Source organism: Urtica dioica, chromosome 8 (genome assembly GCF_054948205.1).
Source record: "Urtica dioica subsp. dioica isolate 48M chromosome 8, U.dioica_male_clone48M_v1_H2, whole genome shotgun sequence".
Lineage (NCBI taxonomy): Eukaryota > Viridiplantae > Streptophyta > Magnoliopsida > Rosales > Urticaceae > Urtica > Urtica dioica.
This window is the reverse complement of record NC_142763.1, coordinates 31,887,793-31,908,994: the sequence shown is the minus strand read 5'-3', so window position 1 is coordinate 31,908,994 and position 21,202 is coordinate 31,887,793. Positions and strand designations below refer to the sequence as shown.

General features: G+C 39.4%; 2 protein-coding genes across 3 annotated transcripts; one reads left to right on the top strand and one right to left on the bottom strand.

Moving 5' to 3' along the window:
* Window positions 1-4,524: 4,524 nt before the first annotated feature.
* Window positions 4,525-10,435, top strand: LOC149389234 (wax ester synthase/diacylglycerol acyltransferase 11-like). Of its 2 annotated transcripts, XM_089623595.1 has the most exons (7): window positions 4,525-5,021; window positions 5,137-5,497; window positions 6,090-6,162; window positions 6,236-6,303; window positions 9,103-9,321; window positions 9,422-9,559; window positions 9,961-10,435. In XM_089623595.1, exons 1-7 carry the CDS (start codon window positions 4,633-4,635, stop codon window positions 10,102-10,104), a joined length of 1,392 nt encoding a protein of 463 aa, XP_089479721.1. In that variant the 5' UTR covers window positions 4,525-4,632; the 3' UTR covers window positions 10,105-10,435. The 2 variants fall into 2 exon arrangements, with proteins under 2 accessions (XP_089479721.1, XP_089479722.1); XM_089623596.1 differs by lacking the exons at window positions 6,090-6,162; window positions 6,236-6,303.
* Window positions 10,436-10,728: 293 nt separating this feature from the next.
* LOC149389233 (filament-like plant protein 7) lies at window positions 10,729-14,875 on the bottom strand. The gene is made up of 6 exons (XM_089622051.1): window positions 14,591-14,875; window positions 13,823-13,929; window positions 13,597-13,744; window positions 11,636-13,520; window positions 11,487-11,547; window positions 10,729-11,414 (listed from the first exon to the last, which is right to left on the bottom strand). The coding sequence occupies exons 2-6, from the start codon at window positions 13,916-13,918 to the stop codon at window positions 11,001-11,003; spliced, it is 2,604 nt and encodes an 867-aa protein (XP_089478177.1). The 5' UTR covers window positions 13,919-13,929; window positions 14,591-14,875; the 3' UTR covers window positions 10,729-11,000.
* Window positions 14,876-21,202: the final 6,327 nt, after the last annotated feature.

Genomic DNA, 21,202 nt, shown 5'->3' with positions numbered 1-21,202 from the left:
CGGCAACGTGAGAAGAGTCTGGCACCAACAGAACCTCTCTAGCGAACCAAGACAATAGCATAATAAACCACCGACTACAAAAGAAAATAAGACAAAACAATTTCGAGAGAGAGAGAGAGGGAGAATACAATTCTTGTGTGTTTGAAATGAGAGGCTCAACCTTCATTTTATAGCCACGCCCAGGCAGTGGTTACGAACCAAAAAAATGCTTACCCATTATGGCGTTTAATGAATTAAAGCACACTAATGACAAACGTTTTTATTATCATGATGGCTCGGTAAAATTTCGGTTTGAGTTCTTTCAGAGAGTCAAACCCCAGCATTAACTCCCACGATTGCAATGCCTTTAGTTTTAATTCCCATAATAACGAAAGTGTTATTTGCGGAATTAAAATTTTATAAAGGTGAAATTTACAATAAAAGATAAAAATTACCACAAGCAAGCAAGCAAGCCCAAGCCCGTCCCGGCACGACACGACCAACCAAATGGTCGGCGGCGACGGCGCGCGCGTGGTGGACTTGGGTGTCCGTGAGCCCTTACCCATTTACAAAACTGGGTCACCTTTCGGAATCCAAATCCTTTTGATCAAATTAGCTATATAAGTTCACACATTTGTTCATTCTCATTTCATACAGGACTCTTGCATTTTACTTTCTTCACATAACACACACACACACACACATACACACACACATAATTAAGTGTTTTTTAAAAGCATACTTTGAACATCAATTTTTCATTTATTATAGCTCCGATTTTCGCAAACTTAGAATCAATATTATAGCCATTTCCGTAATGAATAATAATATGCATGAATTACTCAATTCTGTGGAGTGGACTCCACTAAAATCTTTGTTTAAAATCACCAGCTCGCATGATAATAAATTCTCATTCTTATCAATATTTTCCACTTTATTCCAACAATAATTTCTTCTTTGCTGGCAACTTAGACTTCTTCTTACCAGGGAATTTTCGGACCGGAGTTTTCTTCTTTGAGAGCAATTTCATTTTCCATGTTGATTTCCTCTTTATTGCTAACTATTAGGATTTTGGGGGAATTTTATTTTCTTATATGAAGAATATGTATCATGCATGCCGTTCAAATTTGATATTATATATTAAACTTATTCTATTATTTTTCTATATAACATTACTGATTTACCCTCAAAACAATATTCATGTGCATCAAACGTGACTTTAGAATAGACGGCCGTGAAAAAAATCTTGATAGAAGGACTAAATTTGATAACATGAAGGAGTATGAGGGTATATTTGTATGATTTGCAAGAACAAGAGGTGAGTTGTTACAAGTGCATTACTTTAGGAGGAATTTGTGTAATTAATTTTTTTTCGGAAACGGTAGTCCATTTTTTTAAGCGCAAGACATTTGTATCCTATTTTCAAGGCCGACTTACCATCACGGGAGGTTAAATTGCCATTGTTCTGGGTCCACACGTGATGGTATGCATGAACATGAAGAAAAAAGCCCTGAAACAATTTTGTTCTAGGCTCAAACACAATTAAATATAATCTGAATAAATAGAAAAAGTTCCCAAAAAAAATCAAATTTGTTTTAGGTCCAAATTTATTTTAGGCGAATTTACCCCTTTTTAGTTTATTTTAAAATTAATTTTTACTTTTAGTGTAAGACTATATATAATTATAAGATATAAAAACTTATTATTATGAAAGTAAGTATAATTAATGTTTTTTATAGGGGCAATTAGACTAGTAGCTCAATAATCCACTTTGTTTTAAAAAAATATCAAAAATTTCATTTTATTAAGAAAATAATCAACCAGGCCGAAGTAAATTAATTAACTGGTCATGTTAATTTAATTTACTTCCGAAAATAACCCACCAAGTCGAAGTTAATTAAATTAATTAAACCAATTAATTGATTTACTTTGACCTAGTGAGCTATTATCTTAATAAAATAAAACTTTGGTTAGAATATTAAACAAAGCTACAGAATTGGCTAGTTGCAACAAATTCTTCATAATAGCCCACACTCCTTTTAAAAAATAGTTCAAGTTTCATTTTATTAAGAAAATAGTCCACTATGCCAAGTTAATTAAATTAACTGAACAATCAATTTAATTAACTTTGGTCTGGTGAACTATTTTCCTAATAAATGAAACTTGGGTTACATCTTTAAAAGGAGATAGAAGATTGACTGCTTGTTTTTTTTTAATATATTTCATTTGTGTGGTTTATTAATTTCTTTTAGTCAAAGACCAACCCAATAGTGTACAATAACTAACAATTTTTTTTTAAAAAAAAAACAAACAATTAAGGACGCGTCAAATAGCTCATCACTCACATGCCTACAAGCTCCACATGTTTTTTTTTAAATATTTTTCAATAAATTCGCACTTGATATACGTGATGGATACTAGAGTGCCGTACAACGACCGTTACTTTAACTTCCCCAATGGCTCTCTTCCACCGAGTCTAATACACATATACATACATACAGAAACACGCCCATACTCATTATATATTTATGTATACCGCCAACTCGGTCACATTGGCCTTGGCCACGGTCCAAGCGCGAAGCCAGGCGCCCAAGGCTCGACCACCCATAGGCATGTCTTGGCCGCTCGGGAGCACACGAAGAACTGCAAAGATCTCGTGTGGAGTGATGGGCCTAGGATTTGATCGCTCTTTGACCTATGTGCGATTACACGGCCTGACCTCGAATCAAACCATGCATGTTATAGGTGTTGATTCGAAATTAGGTATTAACATTGTGGCGATTTCAGGGACTGTAATTTCTTATTTGCTGGAAACTTATACTTCTTCTTACTCGGGAATTTTTGGACTGGAGTTTTCATCTTCCACGTTGATTTCATCTTCCACGTTGATTTCATCTTACTGGTAATTTTAGGGTTTTGGAGAAATTTTATTTTCCTAAATGAAGAATGTATCATGCCGTTCGAATTTGATATTATATTTTAAACTTAGCTTTTAGAATATTACCGAATTACCCTCAAAACAACATTCATGTGCATCAAACGTGACTTTAAAATGGACGGCCGTGAAAAAGAAATTGATAGAAGGACTAAATTTGATAACATGAAGGAGTATGAGGGTATATTTGTATTATTTGAAACAACGAGGTGAGTTGTTAAAAGTGCATAAGTTCAGGAGGAATTATGTAATTAAATATTTTTTTTTCGGACATGGTAGTCCCCTTTTTTTAAGGGCAAGATATTTGTATCCTATTTTCAAGGTCGACTTACCATATCCTAGCCCTAGGAGGTCAAACTGCCATTGCTTTGGGCCCACGCGTGATGATAGGCATGAATATGAGGAAAAATGCCCCAAAATAATTTGGGAAAATAACACATTTATACCCTGTGTTTTAGTGAAATGTCGAGTTTAACCTTCGGTTTTCAAAAATGTTGAGTTCATACCCTCTGTTTAACTAAAATGACGAAATTCTACCATCCGTTAAACTAAAATGACGAAATTATACGCTGAAATGAATAACAGCGTCACAAATCTCCCTTTCATTGATATTAACTCTTATATAAGAAAAACCAAATCAAATCTAAATCAGTGTGCCTAACTTCCAAATTCTCAATTTTGAAATAAAAATATCCTTAAATTGAAATTAAATAATAAAACTCATACCTCCTAAGAAATAACTTCATTCCGTGTTCGAATTGTAACTCTAAATCCTGGATACTCTGTTTGCATATGCGATTTTGATGACTATCAACTATCGATGTTTACCCCTTTGTCTCTTTATGTGTTCTTCACGATTAAGATACTGTTGTTTATTTTTTAGTTTTTAAATAAATTACATACATGGCGCGAATGAATAAAGATAATTTGTGTTTATATATAAATATTATAGTCAACGTCAATGAAAAGTCAATAAAAGAATATTCGTGACACTGTTGTCTATTTCAGGGTATAATTTCGCCATTTTAGTTAAACAGATGGTATAATTTCGTCATTTTAGTTAAACAGAGGGTATGAACTCGACATTTTTGAAAACCGAGGGTTAAACTCGACATTTCACTAAAACACAGGGTATACATGTGTTATTTTCCCCTTTAGTTCTAAACTTTAACACACTTAAATATTATCTAAATAAATAGAAAAAATTCCCAAAAAAAATAAAATTGTTTAGGCCCAAATTTATTTTAGCCGAATTTACCCGTTTTTATTTTGCTTCCAAATTAAATTTCACTTTTAGTGTAAAATTATATATAAACATGACATATAAGAACTTATTATTATAAAAGTAAGTACAATTAATGCTTTTTTTTTTTATATATATATCTCATTTGTGTGGTTTATAAATTTCCTTTTAGTCAAAGACCAACCCAATAGTTCAATACTAACAAAACAAAAAAATTAAAAAAAAATCAAACAATTAAGGACGCGTCAAATAGCTCAGCACTCACATGCTCCACATGTTCTTCCAATTATATTTTTTTCATTCAATAAAAAATTATTAATTTTTTTTAATAAATTCGCACTCGATATACGTGGTGGACAGTAGAGTGCCGTAAAACGACCGTTATTTTGAGTTCCTAATGACTCTCTCGCTCTCAGCATAATACACACATATACAGAAACACGCCCAAAACTCTCTCTCTCGCATCAACCTTCCGATGGATACTCAGGCGACGGAATCCGACGAGCCGCTATCGCCGTCGGGGAGGCTAATGGCTCGGCCGGAGATGAACCAAGTGATCCACTGCGTCCTCGGCCTCGAAAGGCCTCCCGATGTGGACGCCGTCAAGCTTCAGATCAGAGACTCCTTTCTCCTCCACCACCCTCGCTTCAGGAGCCTCATGCTCCGAGACTCCTCCGGCCTCGAGCGGTGGCGCGCCGTCGCCGCCCTCGACCTCGACCGCCACCTCGTCGTCGTCGACAGCCCTGTCTCCGACGACGACGACGACTCCGCCGCCGCCAACGACTACCTCGCCGAGATGTCCACCGGTCCGGGCCTCCCCTTCGACAAGCCCCTCTGGGAGGTCCATTTCTTGATCGTCCATAAGTATGAAACTGAAATCAACTCAATCGAAACTCATTTCTTCTTCTTCTCGATTAGTTCGTAGTTAATTTAGGTCTTAATTTAGTTCATATTGTTTTTTTTTCTTTTTCTTTTTCAGATGCATGATATTCCGAATCCACCACGCCCTAGGAGACGGGATATCGTTGATGTCTCTGTTGCTATCGGGCTGCCGGAAAGTGGGAGACCCAACCGCCGTGCCGGAGATTCCTCCGGCGAGGAGTAAGAAGGGCGAGAGGAGGGGGATTTATTCGGTGTGGGAGAGAGCTGTGGGGGTTTTGGGGATGGTTTGGTTCAGCCTGATATTCGTCGTGGAGTTCGTGATGAGGCTAGCGTGGGTTAGGGATCGCAAGACCGCCATTAGCGGCGGTGACGGAGTCGAGCTCTGGCCGAGAAAGCTCGCCACCGCTCGGTTCCGGCTGGACGACATGAAGGCTGTCAAGAGAGCTGTCGTTGATGCCGTAAGTCTAGTATTTTTTTTTTTTTTTAAGATTCCTGACATTTATTTATTTTTTAAAGCCGATCAATTGCATTTTCAATAGGCTCATTTCACATTATTATATTAGAATGAAATAATTACACTATTGCCCATCAACTATGATGCGTGTAACGGTGTGCTCCCAAAATTCAAAAAAATAGCATTTGCGTCCTAGTCGCAGATGCTATTTTTCGAATTTGAGAGACATACTGTTACATGCGTACGTCAGAGTTGGAGGAAAAAAGATGTAATTAATCCATAAATAAATTGAAGCCAGCGATTTTTTTTATCATTGAGTAATGAAATATATATATGTATATTTCTATCGAGTAGTGTTTTTTTTAACGACTATTGAGTAGTTAAGTGATTGTAGTATTTGAAAAATACTGATTGTAACAGATATCTGTCTCCGTTATAGCGACATGTATGTAGTGGAGATTTTAATAAAAGGTATATCAAATATAGTAATGGAAATGAATGTCATACTTAAATGCTTAAACTAGTGCTTGATAGATAGGAGACTTGCATTTGGAAGCTGTATTTATTTACCAAAATTGTATGGGATGTTAATGCAGACTATAAATGACGTTCTTTTTGGGGTGATATCATCTGGGCTATCCAGATATCTTGATCACCGTACACCAAATGGTAAACATATGGTTTCATTTCGTTTCACTAAGATACATAAATAATAACCTAATTTTTTTTTTTTTTTTTTAAGCCCTGCAAGAGGGACTGCAAATCACAGGGTTGGCCATGGTAAATGTAAGAAAACAACCAGGACTTCAGGTACAAAAATTGCAACAAAAAAATTTATTTTATTTCCTTAGACACACGAGAAGAAGTGGCATTACAAAATTGATTCCGGTTAAAAATCATACGTCAAGAAGATAAAAATACTTGGCAAGATTTATTACAAAATCTGTTGTTACTAAAAATTGGACAACGTCGAAGACTTCGAGCGAGTCGACCCAAGGCCGGATCAAGTGGCCGCATCCGAGCCGGATTTGTAGAAACTCAAAAGTCACGAGTTCCTTCACCAAGCTCAAGAACGTTTTTCGTTTGTCGCGGAGACCTGAGAAGAAGAAGAAGAAGAAGAAGAAGAAGAAGAAGAAGAAGAAGAAAAAAAGCTTAGAGGGGGCATAGAGGTAGTGCCTCTGGCGCGCGTACCGACGCTCAACATTAGCCTGATTGCTATGAGTGAGGTGGGGAGCCGTTATTCTTTGAGAATATTTGAGAGAATCGAGCTCAATCAGAGTGAAAGCAACTGTGGAGGGTTCTCGGCAGCGTTTCATGACTTTGGAATCGAGTGATATTGTTGAGAGAGAATTGTGTACTTTTTTCCCTTTGAGGAGATGAGTATTTATAGTCATTGGAGGGCTGAAAAGAGCTCTAAAAGTCGGATCGGGCGAAGGCACGACACGCGTGGAAGGCCGGAGGCGCGCATAAAAATACAGGCGTGCCCGCCTAGTTTCACACTGGCGCGGCGCACCATGTATGATTGTAGATGAACTTAGCCACGCTATTTGATTTGTGTAAAGCATTTCGATGTTGCGGCAACTCTCCAATCTTCTCAAGCATCAAATCGATGCAATGACGCGTATATGGCGTCCAATAAAGACGCTTCCTTTTCTCCATCAACTTTTTGCCCGTGGTTTTATATGCACTCGCATTATCGGTCACAACTTGGACAACAATTTCCTCTCCGACTTCTTCAACCACGTCGCCAAGCATCTTGAACAACAAATCAGCGTCTTTGACATAAGCCGATGCATCGATAGACTTTAAAAAAACCGTACCATGTGGATTGTTGTCGAGAAAGTTGATGATGCCTCTTTGTTTGATGTCTGACCACCCATCCGACATTATTGTTACGACAGTCTTAACCCACGTAAGCTTCACTTCATCTCATCGTTGTCTTCACTTCCTCTTCCAAACACCATGTCTGTATCTTGTACATGGACGACAAAGTTAATCCTCGACCAAAATTCCCAACGGAGCGCATCATATCGATGAATGATGGAGACCTTACCACGTTGAACACAAGTCCTTTTTCGTAAATGAATCGTGTTATGTCGAGTTTGATTCACCGTAGCAGGAGGGACTTCTTGAGTTTGATTCTCATCTTGATAACTCGTCACGAATCCGTCGTCTCCGATCGGGTGCACCTTACAGAACTTACGAGCAAAATACTTGTTTTCACATTATCCTACAAAACAAACGTAAAACATATAAGACATCTACAACCCCTTTCTAAAAGCTTACTCGAATGCAGGAGTTGCACGAAGAGTTTAAGCCAGGAAAAAAGAAAAAATAAAATAAAATGCAAGAGTCGCACAAAAAGCAGGCACGAAAAGTTTATCCTAATTTTTTTTTCTTCTGAATTCACACGATTGTTAGTATTTTTTATATATATATAAAAAAAAACCCCTAAAAAACTGGCCCACGCTGTTAAGCCCGCACATTTACTTGAGCCAATTTTTTTTTTTTTTTTTAATTTGGCCATTTTCCAAGCGTATATTAATCTTTTCGTCTCAGAGCGTACGTCTGAAACCTCCTAAGGCGCCAATCACCTATTTTATTGCCGGGCTTAAGCCCAGCTGCGATTTCTGGCCGCCTTGCCTCAACGCGCGAATTTAGGCGCGCCCAAGAAATGCCTTTTTAAACCATGGTAGAAACTCGAAAGTCATGAGTTCCCTCCCCTAGTTCAAAAACGTTATTCGTTCGCCGCAGAGTAAGAAAAAGAAGAAAATAAGCTTAGAGGGGTGCATAGACGCGTTGCCTCTGGCGCTCACTCCGACACTCAACATTAGTTTGATTGCTATGAGTGAGGTGGGGGCGCCGTTATTCTCTGAGAATATTTGAGAGAATCGAGCTCGATCAGAGTGAAATCAAATGCGAAGGGTTCTCGTCAGCGTTTCACAACTCTGAAATTTAGTGATATTGTTGAGAGAGAATTGTGTATCTTTAAACCTCTAAAAGTCGGATTGGGCGAAGGTAGGGTGCGCGCGCATGAAAATACAGGCGTGCCCGCCAAGTTTTCACACTGGCGCACCATGTATGTGGCTCGGCGCACTAAGGGCTTTTTGGCCTTTTTTCTTTGTTTTTCGTGTCTTTTTTCGTGAGCTTGTCCTGGATGAACTTTTTAGCCTTTGCGGGCCTGGATCGGGCTTCTTTGAGGGCCTCATTTGGGTTTCGACATGAAATTCCTTGCAAGTCGCAAGAAATTTAATATTCCCAAAAATGACCGACAACAAAATCCTACCCTACTCTTTTCATTGTCAATTGACCTAAGCCAGTAAGGGACGAGAGGCATATACCCGCTGAAAATTTTTTAAAAATTATAATTTTCGCGTTGAGTTAATTTTTTTTTTTCCCAATTTAATCCAAATTGATTTGACTGTCCATATTAAATGAACCCAAAAAATAAAATAAAAAATAAAAATAAAAAAACATGTTAAGGATCCGACATCAGCTAGATAAAAATATTTCACGAGTTACTCATTTCATCTCTGATTGATTTTGAAATAGAGTCCCATGATATTTAGCAATTCTTGAAAAGAGAAAAACGGCGGTGTTGTTTATCAGGAATTAAAGGAGTTAATGAAGAGCGATTCCCGATCGAGCTGGGGCAACAAATTTGGGATCATACTCTTGCCTGTTGAGTACCACAAAAGCGACACCCAATCTGATCCTCTGCAATGCGTAAGGAGAGCGAAAGCCATGCTTGATCGGAAGAAACAGTCGGTCGAGGCTCATTTTTCGTACGCTACTGGTTACTGTGTCATGTCTTACTTGGGATCCAAGGTATTTAAAAAAGCTATCTGACCATCAATTATGCAAAGGAAAATTGATATATATATATCACCTCTTCTTCATTTTTTTGAAGTATTGTGTTGTGGTGTAGTTGGCTGGTTTTCTTAATAATAGGGTAATTTGCAACACTAGTTTCACCATCTCCAACATTGTTGGCCCACAAGAGAAGATTGCCGTCGGAGATAACCCCGTGACTTACATCAGAGTGAATTCATCCAGTTTGCCTCATGTATGTTATACGAATTCCTACACCAAAATTTACATGACACAAAAAAAATGTCAGTAATCAGAATAAACATGTGCTTGAAACAGAATTATCTTTTTTATGACAGAAGCTATAGGTAGCCAATCTAAAATGCCTGAAACCTATTCTTAATAATCATAGTGTTGATCATGTCATTCTTGGATTTCTTGTGACATGTCATATAAAAAAAATGCTAATTTTTTGAAGCACTAATACATCAAAAAATTTGTATTATCTGTGGCTTATAAATTAATCTGCTTTCCGATGATCATCGTGACCGGTAAAAAAAAAAATTAATTGATCCCTTGTTAATTCTGAAACTTCAACCATTTTTTTTTATATCATATAGGAGTATTAGAATTTTGAATTGATGGATTTAATTGTAGGCATTGACAATGCACATGCTGAGCTATGCCGGGACTGCTGATATGCAAATCTTGGTGGCGAAAGAAATAATTCCGGACCCCGAATTTCTTGCCAAATGCTTCGAAGACGCCTTGCTTGAAATGAAAGACGCGGCCTCAAGATAAGCCTAGGCATACAAAATCTTGCTTGTGTCTCTCTAAAGAAGGAAACAGAAGATAGAAACTTTTTACCGGGCTGAACATGGAACAACCCGGGTACAAAATAGCACTTTAAACAATTAACTAAATTTGAAAACTAGAAAATTGCATAGTTTCTAAATGCACACACCAAATGTTGAGTCCTAAACATTTACTTATAAATTGTAAAACATATTGAATTGTTGACATTTTTCACGCATGTAAGTAAGTAGGTTGTCTTATAATTATGAAAAATTAGTAGGTATTTTTCTTGGATAGTTGATCCAGATCAAACTTGTAGTAAATGTGTTCACATAAACTTCCTAGTTAATTTATAATTTTTCAACCCACTGGCAGATTAAGGGTTGGAGAATGAGTAACCAAGGCCTACTTTTTTTTTTTTTTTTGGAGGCCTCAAAATTTCAGATATGGTTAACTTGGCCATTAAAATAATAAATTTAGATCGCTCAAGCTGGTTGGCATTTAAATGCACATAATTTAATGAGCAAGATCAATAACCAGCCTGCAATATCAGCTGGAAGAGTAAATATCTTTGATGACCATCTTATATTTTCTTCTTCCTTGAAATGATCAACCATATTGTTCCATGCGTTTCCGTGTCTAAAAATCTCTTCAAACAGACATATATATAAATATATATTTACACCAATTACCAACCATGCTCAGACACACAACACACTCTTACTCACTGGTCTCTCTCACCCAAAAGAGGTCAAGCAAAAAAAAAAAAAAAAAAAGCCCAGACTTTTATTTGCATCTCTCCAGTCAAACATCAAGGTTAAGCAACAAAGAACACAGCACATCAAAAACCAGAAATCCATTTCATGTCATGACATCACTCTCTACAGTTTCTCACACAAAAGTTACACTTTGGCAGAGTACCGCGGTTTCTGACCGTTGCCTCTCCTCCTCTTAACCAATAGCTTCTTCAGCAAGTCAAACCCGCCGCCCTTTTTCTTGCCCGGAACGATAGCCAGGGTTCCGTTTCCGGCGGGCCTGCACCTCAGACTCCGACTGGGTCCCACCGCCGGAACATCGGCCGATTTAGGAGAAATCGCGGCCTCTCCGATCCTGTGGGACCCGTCCTCGGCCTGCATTCTGTCACGCAGAGAAGAGCGCTTTTTCATGCTCTTTTCTTTGCTCTCGGCCTCGGAGAACACCTTGTCCAGAATCGCCGCCTCCTTCGGGGTCGCCAGAGCCTTCAGCTGTTTCCCGAGGCTCACGATCGTCTCTTGGCACTCCGCCAATTTCGCCGAAGCCGCCTTGATTTCCCATCCCTGATTCATTTCGAGTATTGTCATTTTATATTTTAGTTTTCGGTCTTGTACTTGTTCGTAGGTATGACTTACAGATTGAGATTCCTTTCCGTCCTGGTCCGTTTTATGCTTCGGCGTTTCCGTCGCTACGTCGCTGAATCACGAAAGTCCCGAGCTCAAGATCGTTGGATGATAGTGATAATAGGAAAGGAAGAGAAAAATAAATAAAGGTTAATTATTACCTTTCTAGCTGAAGTTGGAGCTCGAAGCACGTCGCTTCTAACTCCTCGCAGCAGTTCCGTTTCTCCTCCAACTCGACCTCGAGAGACGAGACTCTCTGGAAAACTTCGTTCAGTTTGGCTTTGGCGACGCTCAGCTGGGTTTCAAGATCTTCGCTGATCAGCTTCTCGTCTTCGATCTGCTCCTCGATCCTCCCTTTTCTCTCCTTCACGCCATCGAGCTCTTCTTGCAATCTCTCGACTCGTTGCCTCGACTCTTGTAGGTGTATCAGCAAGGCTTCGCCTTTCTCCACCGCCGACTTCAGCCTCGACTCCATGTCGGCTTTTTCTGAAACGACGGTCTCGAGCTCGTCTTTGAGTCTTCTGTTCTCTTCTTCCAACGCGGATCGAGAGCTCTCGGCCGGGACCGAACCTTCTTGGCTCTCGCTGTTCTCTGGCTCGGTCTCGCTCCACCCGAAGTGTTTCTTGATCTTCTCCCTCGCATTCACGGCTTCCTTGGCGGTGACGTAGTTGTTCAGAATCCAGTCCAAACTGAACGCCACTTCCTCCGCGAATCTCTCGAGATCGCACCTCTTGCTCGTGAGATCGTCGCAGGTTTGAGTGAATCTCTGCAGAACGGAACTCAGCTCCGAGTTTCTCCATTGGAAGACCCGGATGAAATAGTCAGCGGATTTTGGTGAAGAAGCTGAAGAAGAAGCAGGGTTGATCTCTCGAATCAGATTCACGATCTTACCGGCCGATTCGCTTAGACTACTACTCTGACTATCTTGGTTGATAGTACTCGAAGCTTCACTTGGTGAATTCCAAGTGAGGTATCCACTGATCTGAACCGGATCGGATTCCTTGGGGGTCAAAGACTTGACTGGAGAGTTGACCAAGCCGAGGGCGATTTTGATATCCTCGAGGAGTTCTACTAGGCTTCTTTTCGAAATATGCCTCTGATCGGACATTGCGCTGAGAACAACTTGGAGCCAATCGAAGGGCTTTCCGTTCGCTCTATCGCTCGGTTTATCCGCGGTGGAGACTATAGCCAATTTCTCCATCTCGAGAAAATCGTCCATCAGGCTAATCTCCGAAGCTACGCGATTCGTTAGATCTTTCCGTTTCCCGTTGGCCCAAGAAGACCCGGAGGAGCTGACTTCGCTCCCCATGTCGAAATCCGCGATATTGGGCTTCGCGAGATTCAGCTCCGGGGTTTTCGTGTTCAAGACTCTCTTCAGTGCCTCGTTCTCTTCTTCGACGATCCGAAGCCTCTCGAACACGAACTTAGCCGGCGGTTCTCTAACCACCACGTCCCTCGAAGGGTTTGGCTTTCTTCTTCTCGCCGCGGCTTGATTGTTACTGTTATAATTGTTGTAATTATTACTGTTACTATTATTCCTGAGACCGGAAGGAGCGTTGGATCGCTTCCTGGCCAAGGCACGAAGCCGCTCGCACTCTTGCTCCAACTTTGCGATCTTCTCGTTGCTCTGGGACCGTTGCTTCTCCGATGAGCTTTCCGACCGGCGATAGTACTCCATTTCCTCGGTTCGGATCCGAAGCTCCCTCTCGACCACGCTGAAATCGTGCTTCAAGAGAGCGTTCTGCTTCTCGGCGGAGTCGAGCCTCGTCGCCAACGCCCCGAGCTCGGCTTCGGCTTGGCACTTCTTTCTCTCCGAATCCTCGACCAGTCTCTCTTTCACGAGGAGAGCTTCGACCATGTTGGAGTTCTCGGCGCTCAGAGCCGCGGCTCGATCTTCCAACGCCTTGCGAGCCTTCTCGTGCTCCAACGAAGCCTTTTCTTGTTCTTCTCGAAGAATGCTCAATTGGTTCCGACATTCCATGAGCTCGGCGTTGATCGAGATCGCCGTCTTCTCTTGTTTTTCCCTCTCTTGGCTTGATATCTCGTCTATAAAAACACAGCACAATCAAACAACTAATATAAAAAAAACGTTCACTATAATAAAAGGCGATTTTGTGTTTACCTTCAGCGGTTTCTTGTTCGTCGTTTTTTGGAGCGAGATCTTCTTCTTTGGCTGGGCAATCCAGAAGAACAGAGGCTAACTTCTCGTTCAGAGTTTTCTTTGCCGATTTCTCGGCCCAATCTCCGTTGCCAAACGGACTTTTGAGCACCTAACGTTGAAGGGCAAATATGCAAAAGTGAACAACAATGTGGGTGAAAATCGTAAAAGGAAACCAAGTTCTTGTTACCTCCTCGATTCTTTGTAGATGATAATTGGCTTTGCTGGCTTCGAAGATTGTCTTCTCTGAAGACTTTTTCCTCCAAAGCCATGCTTTGTGATCCATGATTTATGCCCCTATTTTGAACACAAAAGAGAGAGAGAGAGTAAAATAAGGCTCTTTAATGCACTTGAAACTCACAAATCTCTGGCAATTGGAGAGACCAGTCCAGTTGCATTTAGAGCAATCTTCATGCTTACTATTTTCAATTATTAAAAAAAAAAAATGCATGGCAAGCTCAGCTTAAATGTTCAGTAGTCAGGCTCAAATCTCTAAAACCAAAAATTAAGATTTGATGCAAAAATAAAAATAAAAAAGCCAAAAATTAAGCAGTTAAAAAATTTTCAAGCAACAGAAACTATGTCCTGCCTTATTATTTTGGGGGTTTTTTTTTGGTATAAAAAATTGAAAGAAAGAATTTAAAAACAGAGAAAAATCACTTCATGCATACTAGATTCCCATGAAATAAAATTACCAAACTTAATTACAAAAAAACAAAAAAAAAAAACGAAAAAAAAAAAAAAAACTTTCTTAAGAAAAATCGCTTAAGCGAAAAACCTCAACAATCTGGCAAACGAACTTTATCTCAGACCATGCATGTCAATATCCCAAAAAAGTTAAACACTACGAAGAACAAGTTAAAACGCTTCAACACAAGCTGTCAAAAAGGCCACAAAAGAACAACACGCGAAAGTAATAAAACAAAACCGAATTTACTTTATTTTTTTTTTTACTCACCTGAAGCCAGCCAGGTGTGTTATCAAAGCGCAAGCAGTTCAAGCAATATGTACATGTACATATAAATATATGTATACCAAGCTAAGTTTGGCTTTATGGTATCATTTATCATATGGTGCTCGTTGATGATCAATAATGACTTTAGGAGGACATTAAAGTGGGAAGAAATATATATAGCTAACAACTGGAATCGTAATTATAACAAAGAAGAAGACGAAGAAATGAAAGAAGGAAAAGCATTGAGTGTGAGCTTGTCATAGGATGCTCGTACCCACCGACAGTTTACCAATGGACTGGTAACAAATTTAATAATTTACTTATTTCACTAGAAAATATTATATTATATATATATATATATATATGTGGGTACATATACATATATATATATATATAGAGAGAGAGAGAGAGAGAGAGAGAGAGAGAGAGAGAGTAAAGGAAAGTGACGAAAAAATTATTGCAGTTTGGTAAATAATAACTATAAAAGAGTTCAAGATCCTCAAAAATATTCTTTAGCTATATTTAATGGTTGATTGAACTAGTTTTAAGGAATTGAGTTATTTTAATAACATAACACAATAATTTTACAGGTTGGTGATCAGGGTTCAAGTATAGTTATATTAATGCATTAGTGACTAGACTAGGTAACAGTTAATTCTACTTTGAGTGTCATAATAAAATATCTATGTTTTCAAAACTGTTTTAATTATTTAATGAACATAATTTTAGAGGCATTGTAAGTATTCAACTATTTCAAATATAAGTTTTTTGTATAACAGTCAATGTAATTGTTAAGAAATTAATCTATTTTAATAAATAAATGAAAACTTCATGATATTTAAGCTTAAATATCTAATTTCTTAATGGCAAAAAACGTTATAGCAATTGTCTCGACGGAGAGCTACGTATGTGGAATGGAATAAACCAAAAATCGCACAAATTTAGGCCATATTGCTCCTATTACAAACGAAACTAGTTAAAAAAACGAAATAAATTAATTATTGATGGAGGTGCTGATGGTAGGTGAAAATCGATGGAGCGAGAATTCAGATATTCTTGTGGAGTGCAGGAGAGTGTATTGTAGAGCTTTTTAGTTGTCCTTTCTTGTTTCGTTACAACATTATATTCGATTTTTCTTGGGTTGATCAGACTCACGATTTGATAATTATTAGATGAAAATGCCGCTCATATTTATGAGTATGAGCTATTTAGATAATCGTTTGCCGGTTATTCAAGGTTTACTTATAATTCAAACATTTGATTTACTAGTCTCGATTTAAATTGTAAGTTTTTTTTTAACTATTAAACTCTTGTGGGCTATTTTTGGACCTTAATTATTTTACGATTTCTCAATTCTCATGATCCTCGAATTGTCTTGAGCAATTCATTTAGCAATGCACTAATTACACTATGCTGGATCTTATTTGGTTTTTACACTGTAGATAAGAAGAACCGATAGCTTTTTTTTTATCTAGCATATAGATTCGAGCAAAGAAGCTATAACGTAGCCGAATAAATGAACTAATTGCTTATAAGATAAGAGCAAAGTCTCACAAACAGAACTTCACAGAGAAGAGAAGTTGGCAAGTCAAAGATTAATCAAACTAAAACAATATGATCACATCATAATTCGAATAAAAGCCGCCCGGAAATACGTACTCGGCGGTTATACCAATGAAAGCTAACTCATAAACGGTTCTAAAAATAACCACTCACTCACATGAGACATAGAGAAATTACAAGATAATTGTCAAATCATGAGTCTGATCACCATACGATCTTCAAACTCACATTTATAAAAGAGAATCAAATTAACAAAGAAGATGAAGTTCTCAACACAATCACGCACTAGAAGTATCACATATCACACATTACCCTCAGTTTATTTCCTATCTTTTACTGGATCCGTCCGTATTTAGAGTTAATCCTACTTGAAATTTTTAAACGGTCCATTAGGTATATAGCCAACTTAAACTTTTGCTTTTGTAAAATAACCAACGTTTCGTAAATCTGAGGTAAATAGTCATTGCATTTTGTTTATGCTTATTTACAAGCGTATATTTACAAAAATAAAAAAAATTGAACTTATTTATGGGTATTTTTGTAAAAATAAACTTGTAAATAAAATATAGTGGTTATTTATTTAAGATTTACTTAACGTTGTCTATTTTGCTCAACCCAAACGTTTAAATTGACTATTTTACTAATTTTTTATTTTTAAATGCTCGAAGATTAGCTCAAAATTTAGTGTTCTTCACAGAATAATTGTTGTAAGATTTTTGCATATGTATATCTCGTTAGTTTAATGTACTATTTTATAAAACTTGAGAGGAATGCCATCATTATCGTATACTAAAAGAAAACGAGTCTCAAATGAGTCCATGGAAGATCGAGTGATGCTTGAGTAATCATACGGGGTGTGTCAAAATTCGTCATCATTTGCTCATTTTCATTTTTGGCATATTTTAGCGTATTTTTCCTTTTGGTTATGTGTTTGACAGCTTAAGTTGAGACAGAATTAAAATTCTATATATTTAAATTGTGGAAAATTTGACAATTTTCTGGAAAAATTATGTTAGAATTTTCGTGGATAACAAAAGTAACAATAAAAAAAAATTATCAAGAAAAAAAGTGACATGTTAAGAATGGGTTTTCAATGGTGTGGAAGTTTGCGTGTAGTCCCACGCAAGAGCTGTGGTTCGTAGACGACAAGCGCGAACAGTGCGTTTTTGTCCACTTTGCTATTTCCTAAGAAAATCCCAATATAGGACCGGTTAGTGGATCCCACGCGCCTACCGGGTTGAGCTTGACTTCTTTGGGCCGCATGAAGCAAATAAAAAGTTGTAATTCTTAGCATAAACAAAATAATATTAATTAAAAAATAAGGATTGAAAATCCCTTGTCTATGATGATGTCTAGTGCCGTTGTCTTTTCTTTATTATATATTTTTTTTTGTCGTTGATAAAATAAAACTAATGCCATTCTCTTTAGTTTGCTTTTTGCCACTCCTTTATCTCTTTTTTTTTTTTTTAAATGTTATCCACCCTGATAAAGAAATGATACAATATCGTTTTACCTATATTGTATAATCATATCACTATTCTATAAGTTTCTCTAACAATCATCAGTTGGCAAAATTTAGTGCACCACTAATGTAGTGTAATAATATATTTAATTTTCCAGCAAAAAAAATCTATGTACTTAGTTCCAACAAGTATGTGATAGAAGATTATAAATTATTTAATGGTACGGATTCAAAATTTAATTTTATGGTCTCCACTTAACACCAGTGAAAAGTGAATGTAGATGCTCAATATCTATTTGACGACCGTTTCATGGCTTTTAGAAGTTACATCAAAGACAAATTTAGTTGTTACATTCAACAGCTCCAAACTTAAGATTATTTATATATTTGGTGCAAAGCTCTCGGCCATCCAACATGCATTTTTTTGCGCTAGAAGGTGTGACATTTTTCCTACGAGATCGAGACCGATTCAAAAGAGGCAGTGCACAGCTTTTAAAATCACTGAAATATATATATATATATATATATATATATATATATATATATATATATATATATATATATATATATGATGTAATCCTTCAGCCTGATATTCAGCTCAATTTTTTGTAAAGCGAGAAGGTAATTTAGTTGAATGTTTCTTCTAGTAATGTTTCTATTTGGGTTGATATATTTTGAGTTCCTTGATGGCTTATTTAGGTGATTTATTTGCCCCAACTTTTCAGCGTTTTTTATTTTTTTTTACTTTCGATAATTTTAAGTCATATATTATAGCATAAGTTAAAAAAATAATTGTTCATGCCTAATATGAATTTTTTTTTATTTTTATACTCTCACGATTAGGCCCTCTTTTCTCTCTGTGCTGATTTCTCCATACGCCGAAACCCTAGATTCGTCCGGCGAATCCCCGTCGGCCCGGGCGTCGGCACTCCGCCTCCTGCCCTGTTTCTTCTCCTTCTCCCCGCTCTCCCGAGTTCTGGGTCTGGATATTCCAAGTGAAGAACGATGATGCGGTGTTAAAAAAAACCCTCTTTTTACTCTGCGCCGATTTCTCCCTACGCCGAAACCCTAGCTTCGTCCGGCCAATCTCCGTCGGCCCGGGCGTCGGCGCTCGGCCTCCTACCCTGTTTTTTCTCCTTCTCTCCGCTCTCTCGAGTTCTGTGTCTAGATTCCTCGCTGCTCCGTGGGTGTGCGATGTCCTGGTCCGCCTGATATACTTAGGCACGAAGTGAGGTCTAGCAGCATCTTCTCCGTGCTCCGGACCTTTTCTCTGAGTTTCTTGTGAACTTCAGTGTTCCCCTGTGGTGTTACCTTCTTTTAAGGTCATGGGCGACCTCTGTAGCAAGTGGATTCACCTCAATGTTATTGAGGAGGAAGAAGCAGTGGTTTCAATCGATGAGGAATCGTTGGATGATGGTAGGAAAGCAGCTGATTCCTTGTTGCTGGGAAAACTCTTGACGGACAAGCCCTTCAACAAAAGAACGCTGAAGGCGGTGATCAGGAACCTGTGGAACGTTAAGGAGGGCCTGGAAATCAGCAACCTCCAGAATTAAGTCTTCAAGTTTAGCTTCGGCTCTGCTGCTGAGAGGATCCTTGAAAGCGAGCCGTGGCTGTTTGACAAGGCTCTCATGTGCCTGTCCGACCCCGCCGATGAGACTCCCTCGATCCCGGGCCAGTTTACGAGTGTAAGGCTCTGGACTCAGATTCATGGTCTACCTGTGATTGCCACGACGGCTAGATTGGGAGAGACACTTGCAATAGGGTTGGGAAAGTCCTGAAGGTGGATATGGATAGGAACGGGCGTGTCCCCGACAGCTTCCTCCGGGTTCGGCTGCTCCACGATATCACGAAGCCCCTCAGACGTGGTATTGCGATCCAACTTGGGGGCAAGGCGAAAAAGCTATGGTGCGACATCAAATACAAGAGGCTCCCGTTGCTCTGCTTCAATTGTGGGATTATTTGGCACCAATGGGAGAACTGTACTGCCAGGTCGGCTCCGACTGAAAAGCCGAGTGAGGGGTTTGGCTATGGCTCTTTTTTGGCGAGAGTTTCCCCTAACCAGTTTGCTTCTTCGGTGTTCGGGGGTGGACTCGGTCAGCAAGCGAAAACCCGGTGAGGGCTCCACGGCTAATTCCTCTAGGCACTCGAAAGGCGCTTCACGACGCTCTCTACAAGGGGTGCCCGGTTACGAGAATAGCATGGAAAAGACGTCTGGAGGGGAGGGCGAGCAGTCCCAGGCTCCTGCCCCACGGCGCTCGGATGGGGTGGACGAGTCACCAAAATCTTCAGTCCTGCCGGAGCAGAGGACGTCTGCCCCAACGGCGGAAGAAACGATCCACCAACCTCATGCAGCTGAGAAATCTGAGACCTTGCGATTCGCCCACAGTGATGACGCATCTTCCCGGCGTGTTGGCGTGGCTTCCAAGGAGGCCCTGAATACTACCCCGAGAACGCCGATCCAAGTGAAGCCCGGCGAGTTGCAAGGTACGACTCCAAAGAAGAAAAGACTTGTCGCCCCCTCTATTAAAGACAAAGTCCATTTGTTCTTTTCTGAAGCCCAAGGGTTCTCTACGGGGCCTCCCCCCTTCGGGCTGCGCGATAGCCTACCATACTACGAGTCTCCATAGGCGCCTCCGGCGACGAGTGAAGATTAGGGATCCTCTGTCGTTATGGGTAAGGGCAGCTTCACGTTCGGCGCTACCCAAACGGCGATGACCAGAAAGAACTCGGCAGCAGTCCGCCCCTGGTGAAAAAAAAGGGCCCGCATGCCCGGGGGAATTCGCGGTGATTCCAAGATGTCGGGTCTCAAGCCTCAGTTGAGAGATGCCCTCTATGATTCCGGAGATGAAGTAGTGGTCTCCAAAGCGGAGAGGCTCCTGACCAACCACGCCGATTTCTCCGGCCCAAGGGAGTTGGTCCCCTTGGCTCTTGTGGACTCATCGAGGCGTCCCCAGGAGCACGCTACCCTCTCCTCCGACCTCGAAACCAACCTCATCCCTGTTGTTTCCTTCTCTGAGGATTTGACTGTGGATTTGACTAAAACTGAAGCGGTGCCCCACGAGGATGAGGGCCACCGAGCGCAATGATAGGCCTTCTGTGGAACGTCCAGGGGTTGGGCAACCCCCGGACGAGGAAAACCCTCCGGCCGCACTCTTGTAAGCATAAGCCCGACTTTTTCTTTCAGTCGAAAACTAGGCTTAGGAGTAGTTCGACCGAAAAGGTTTAAAAGTGGGAAATTTTAATTTTCCTTTACGACCCTCTCAATTTTTTTTTACTGTATATCAAGAATTCTGGTTCTGCCTTATGCAAGTAAGGACTTGCCAATTAGACTAAGTAATTAAGAATTTGATAATATGCAACTTTTATGAAACATCAGTCCTAGAACAAGACTACACATGTATACTCCAGCCAAAGAACCGCGTATTTTTCTATCTCACCGCGGATTAAATGGAAGGAGAAAACTCAAAAATATTTCGAAGAATAGTTCGAAACTTAGTAGTTAGAGAGAGGAATAGAGTATTGAGGTCCGAATTGGCCTTCCAAAATTTAAACTAATCATCTATATTAAAACCAAATAGTGTGGTGTTGTT

Bases quoted from the DNA above. Each gene is read 5' to 3' on its own strand.
- LOC149389234 (XM_089623595.1), top strand. From the start codon at position 4,633: ATGGATACTCAGGCGACGGAATCCGACGAGCCGCTATCGCCGTCGGGG. The intron at 5,022-5,136 runs GTATGAAACTGA...TTTCTTTTTCAG, and splicing joins CATTTCTTGATCGTCCATAA to ATGCATGATATTCCGAATCC. The intron at 9,322-9,421 runs GTATTTAAAAAA...GTTGTGGTGTAG, and splicing joins TGTCTTACTTGGGATCCAAG to TTGGCTGGTTTTCTTAATAA.
- LOC149389233 (XM_089622051.1), bottom strand. From the start codon at position 13,918: ATGGATCACAAAGCATGGCTTTGGAGGAAAAAGTCTTCAGAGAAGACA. The intron at 13,745-13,822 runs GTAACAAGAACT...CTTCAACGTTAG, and splicing joins ATCTACAAAGAATCGAGGAG to GTGCTCAAAAGTCCGTTTGG. The intron at 11,548-11,635 runs GTAATAATTAAC...TTCGTGATTCAG, and splicing joins CTCCAACTTCAGCTAGAAAG to CGACGTAGCGACGGAAACGC.